The sequence below is a fragment of the Aplysia californica genome, unplaced genomic scaffold, assembly GCF_000002075.1.
Source record: "Aplysia californica isolate F4 #8 unplaced genomic scaffold, AplCal3.0 scaffold00048, whole genome shotgun sequence".
Classification (NCBI taxonomy): Eukaryota; Metazoa; Mollusca; class Gastropoda; order Aplysiida; family Aplysiidae; genus Aplysia; species Aplysia californica.
Window position 1 is genome coordinate 514,797 of NW_004797318.1, and position 5,775 is coordinate 520,571.

The 5,775-nt window shown below is 41.1% G+C and overlaps 1 protein-coding gene across 1 annotated transcript in view; it reads right to left on the reverse strand.

Annotated features, from left to right (window-relative positions):
* The window catches only part of LOC101850539 (protein O-mannosyl-transferase 1), a gene marked incomplete at its 5' end in the record, with an annotated part of 29,416 nt that overhangs the window by 11,484 nt on the left and 12,157 nt on the right, over positions 1-5,775 (reverse strand). Inside the window, 5 exon segments of the mRNA XM_005092533.3 lie at positions 602-698; positions 1,008-1,100; positions 1,833-2,065; positions 2,428-2,583; positions 3,986-4,079. Coding sequence (XP_005092590.1) covers positions 602-698; positions 1,008-1,100; positions 1,833-2,065; positions 2,428-2,583; positions 3,986-4,079 — 673 coding nt within the window.

The window sequence follows — 5,775 nt, forward strand, 5'->3', positions numbered from 1 at the left end:
AAGTGTAGACATTTCGCAATTAAAAAACTGTAACATTTTTCTGCCACTTCAGATGTTCATAACTTTGTTAAAAATGAAGTAATATGTATAGATTTGGTATCAAAATGTCCAGAATGATAAATTCTATCAGGTAGTGCAGTTAACTATGAAACCAGAGGACTTTGAAATTTCAGTTTGTGGTACCTATATTTATCAGACACTGAAGAGACATCCTGACAGCTCACTTCAATATCTTAAGGTTGTACTACCCCAAATTTAATGTCCATATCCAACAGTACTGAGCCAAAAACTGGGAGAGCTGTAAAACCTTCAAAAACAACCCCCGTTTTAAAAAAAAGGCCCAGCAAGGAATTGAACCAGGGTCTTTTGCACCACAGCCCCAACAGGATACCAAAACTGAGCAAACAGCCAGTCCAAGACCTTTTAACCCAGCATATATCTATCATCCCGATCTCCCTTCCTTCTTTTTTGTGTTTGTTACTCTCTAGTAACACCTCTAATCTTACGGGCTTATATGACTTTATTGTGTTGGGACGCCGTAAAACTCTTCCTAAGACCAAAGTAAACCAGCACATGGACAAAAGTACTTCAAGAGACGTACCACTCTCCACAAATTCTGCGCCGGCATTGACACATTGTAGTTCACATAACAGGAAACCTCTTGATTACTCGGAGTCATAGGAGCAGCTACGTCATGGCTGTGGGAAGTCAGGAAAGTTTCTTTAACATCAGGCACAGTCGAACCAGTAAAAAAGAAAACTCAAGTGTGATTTCAGTTGCGCAACACTTTCAAAAGAGTAAGTTAAGAAACATTTTTCGAGAGTCTAACAAGCATCAACATCTGAGATTTGTATGATTAAATTTTAAAAGGCCAGAAACTCATGTGAGTCTCCACCTTTTCCGTAACTCATGAAATTGCAGCAGCAGCTGTTGTGCATCTCACAGGAAGTTTTGTATTAATCTCTCCAGGCCTTGCATATTCTGTTTTCAACAACTGACTCTCTTACCTGTTGAGAGCTCGGCTGGTGACCCCATGGATGAGTTGAACAATATCGCCATGCTTGACCGGCACTGGAGGGTCGTCTACCATCAGGTCATGACTGAAGGACAGGTGGGGAGAGGGCAAAATGGGGAAGAGCATGAAGCAAGCTATTCTGTCATCCTGTTCATTCATCTTGCTGATATTTATTGAACGATTTGGAAACACAAAGCAAAAATCCTTGTGTTCATTGACTAAAACAAAGCATAGAAATACATATCTAATTATCTAAGTTTCTGTTCTATATGTTGTACTGCGTTATACACTACTAACTGCTTGATTCATTTTAAGCATGTTATATGGTATTATATGCAACTAAATTACCAATTTTGTTTAAAGAGCATGGTGTTACAATCAACTTATCAAGAAGTTTCTTTTTTAGCATGAAGCCTGGTGTTACATACAACTGTTTACTAAGCTTCTTTTTCAGCACACTGCATGGTACTACATGTAACTAATTACTAAACAAGACGAAACCAATATCTCTATATGCCCAAAAATTGATGAGCGCCTGATTCCACTGCTTTGTGACACAAATTTCATTTTTAAGAATGGTGTTACACACAACAAACAACTAAGTTTCATTTCATTATGTTGGTGCAATGTTAAACACAACTAATTATTATTTCTCTCGCCAAGATACTGGCGCTGTGTTACATGAAACAAATTACTACGTTTCTTTTGAACATGTTGGCATGATGCAAAGGGAGAAGGGGACCCGGGGGATCAAATCAAGAAAAACAAACAAACATAGTTAAAGTACTCGCATATATGGGCAAATTAAGCGACCAACCTCTCCGGTTTCTTGATGATCCACCAGTTGTTGATGTCCTTGAAGACGTAGCAGGTGACCTGCTGCTGGTGAGAGCTGCCCCGTTTGTCCGGGTACTTGACCGGGTACATGTGAGCGTGCGAGTGCAGCCAGCAAGGCTGACCATTGGCAAGGTTCTCTGTGTGTCGTAGGGTGATCTGAGAGCCGTAGGAGACGTACAGGGGCTGGCCACGGGTGAGGGCTGCTAAGCCACCCTGGGTAGTGAAAGGGAGAATGAGAGAGTGAGTGAGTGAGTAAGTGAGTGAGTGAGTGAGAGTGTGTGTGTGTGTTGGTGTGTGTGCATGTTTGAGTGTGTGTGAGATAGAGAGTGAGAGAAAAAAAAGAGGGAGGGAGTGAGGGAGAAAGAGACGTTTGAGAAAAAAGAGAACATTGATATAAAACAATCATTCAGCGCATGGGGAAAAGCAAGAAAGACTAGACAGGAACAAGCTGCACTAAATATATATTACTACACAGCTCACAGCTAAAGGCGTAAGTTCTGTGAGCCTTCGAAACAAACTATCAACTTCATATAAACCCACACAAAAAAGTGTGGCCTCACACCAGTCCAACTGACCTCGAGACTGGCCTGGAAAGCACTGGTCATGATATTGTCGTGAGGGCCGGCCTTGTGCAGGACACTGAGGTGGACGTAGAAGATGCTGAGATACACTGCCACGGGTACTGTCACTAGGGTCAGCAGACGGGCAAACAGATGCTTGACCAAGGTCATCTAGACAGAACGAAGTACAATAACTTTCAACACGAAAAACTAAACAGGCTTTATGGAAAAGTTAGTTTCAGTTGCTGACAATGACACTGAAAGATGAGTACATATTTATAATAGCAATAATACAGGGTAGATGAATGTCTACAAGTTAAATCTCTTTCGCGCACGCACATACATGCCTGCACACACATACACACGCACGCATACACATGTACACGCGCGCGCGCACACACACACACACACCATACTGCACATCTGTGTACACTGAAATTTAAAAAAAAAACTTCCTTAACATACAAAGTCCTGTGACTGAAAGGCTCTGCCTTTGTTAAACCTGCCTCTGAGAGTCATGTAAGAATGAACTGCAGGGCCAGGGAAGGAGAGGGACAATGTGTCTCTCAATGAGATGGATTAGCCCACAAAAATTTGTCAGTCCATACCAAGGTCCACGGATATATCGTAAAATAAATTTTTGGCAGGAGAGTGAAAAACAATAACAAACTGAACTTCATTTGCACTCCATCTTTTTCTTCAGTGGGTCTTCTTCTTCTTCTTTTTCTCGTCCATCTTGAAACGGACATCCCAGTCACTAGTACAAAAGCTGCTGTTAGCCGCAGGTCCTCCAGGCAATTTCATGCCAAAACAAATTACAGTGAGATGTTATCCACTGTGGCACAATTGTGTGGTGTTTGTAGAGGCTTACAATTGTTATAGTGTCTTCAGTGAGTGTACAAATTCTGTGTTATCTGTGGTATCAAGAGCCCGATTTTAATCAAGGCACAGACAAAGGACAGGAAAGTAGCAGCAGTAGAAAATAACTAAACAGGTTCATCTTATATATTCAAAGAGTGGAATATGTGTCAGGACGTGGTGGAATCAGGCGCTTGCCAATTTTTGGCCATGTGGAGTAACCGGTATCATCTTAAAGCCTGTTCATTTGCCTTGTTTTTGATGAAAAAAAAATACCCATCTATCTCGAATAGAAGTCGAGATATTTGCGATTGAAGAAGGTGGGGGTCACTCAGTTTCAGAGGTAAAATTAGCGAGAAAATAGCCACTAAAGTCTGGTAACCTCAATAGCTTGAGAGTCCTTGAAAACTGAAAATTCATACAAATTTTTGAGTCTTTAATCAATATTTTTCAGTAAAATTCACAAGGAAATGTGTTGTTATACGGACATAAAAGTAAAAGGTGATGGGCTAAACAAAACAAAAATGTAATAAAATTGCAAAACTGGTGGAAAAGTGCCTATTTCTTTGATTTCATTATTTTGACGAGCACCTGATTTCACCATGATACCTTACATATGCAATAGTAGAACCCTTACATATGCAATAGTAGAACCAAGTCCTGTTACAAGTTATCCCCCCCCCCCAAATAATAACCCCCTAATCAGAGCACTTACATCAGACCTGGAGCTATCATCCAACATTCGCCAAAAATCTCTCCAGATTCGAACCACAACCAAAAACATGGTGAACACACCCACATACTTGACGCTGGGGATTAGGAAACAAAAAAACAAACAGAAATGACACATAGAGACAAAATCATTGGCCTATTTGTTGATGATTTTACATGTTTTACACCCCAATGACACAATTTCGATCATTTAGGAGATGAGCCGTCTGTCCCCTAGCTCAATAAGATTCAGTGTCTCAACTTACAGCTGGGGCAGCCCATTAAGAAATTTCTACTTTCAGGAATTGAACTCTTGCCTTCTGGATGCAACAACAAGAGCCTGACCATTACACACAGATGCTGGCTCAGGCATGCTGATGTTTTTGCTTCAGTAAGCGTTTTACAGCACTTGCAATACAATAAGATCATATAAGTGACCAGGATTATTTTTGTTTTAATAGAGGTTTTACGGCACTCGCAACTGCATAAGTTCATATGAGTGCCAAGGGGTGGATGTCAACAGAGAGTCCTTATAGGGAATCAGACTTCCTCTGCTCACCTCTCTAGCTTCCACAGCACAAAGTCTGCTTCGACTATCAAGGCACCCCGGAAATAGCGGGTCACAAGAGTGTGACAAACATACAAAAGAAGTAGAAGAAAATGACGATAGTAAGGATTAGGAAAGAAAAAGCAGCAGTTCCCTGTTGTAGTTCAAGAACAGTTATGAGCATGACATTGTTGGATCAGCCCATTTACAATTCTACTGTGCATTAGAATGAGAAATGTCCCCCCTTTGGGAATAGCCTAAAGACACTTCAATCAGTGGCACTGCCCCGGCGGGTTGACCAGGATTAGAGGGGTTATAAGAGAGTAACAATCACAAGAAAAAGAAGGGGGAGGGATAAGGATGATAGATGTTTCAAAGGAATGAAGGAGCAAACCACACCAGAGCACCCTCCAACCACCCACTCATGCAGATGAATGCGGAGCAGGATACAACATCTCAGCATTAACAAGCAGAAGGAGTAGAACAGGCCAGAACGACCACCATCAAACTGAAGATTCATTAAAATCATGGTTTTCACACCACCTGCAACACAATGAGATTATATAAGAGGTGAAGATTAAAGGTATTACGAGAGAGTAACAAACACAGGAAAAGAAGGGGGAAAGATAACGATGGCAGATGTTTCATAGGAAAGGAGCAAACCACACCAGAGCACCTGCCAACCACCCATTCAAGCTGATGAAAGCGGAGCAGAACAGGCCAGAACGACCACAATCAAACTGAAGATTAATTAAAATCATAAAATCATATGAGAGAAAGACTACCTGAAGCCATCAATTGACCCATAATGTGAATGCATGAGCAAAATCAACATAACATGTCAATATTGAGAGCAGCTTCGCAAACAATGGGGCAAGGCAAGGTGGAGAAAATCAATAACAGATTCAAACGGATAGTGATGTGTTATCTGAGACCCAGCCAGGCCATTTTTTTTTCTTTGTATTTCTCTCATCACACAAAGACAACCAGTGGAAACAGGTACAATGATCAATATACAGATCAATACAAAAAGTGGGGGGGAGGGGAGGGAGTGGGGTAAGTCAATAGCAACGAATGGAAAAAACAACTAAATTTAGCGAACAGTAGATTTGGAAAAATACAGTTGAACCTGCACTAACAGCCACCTGTTTAAGACAACCCCCTGTACAGAAGACCACTTACTTTTTCCTCCCTTTTTACATGAAATAACACTTTGTAAGACAGCCACCTGTCTCCTCGACAATGGG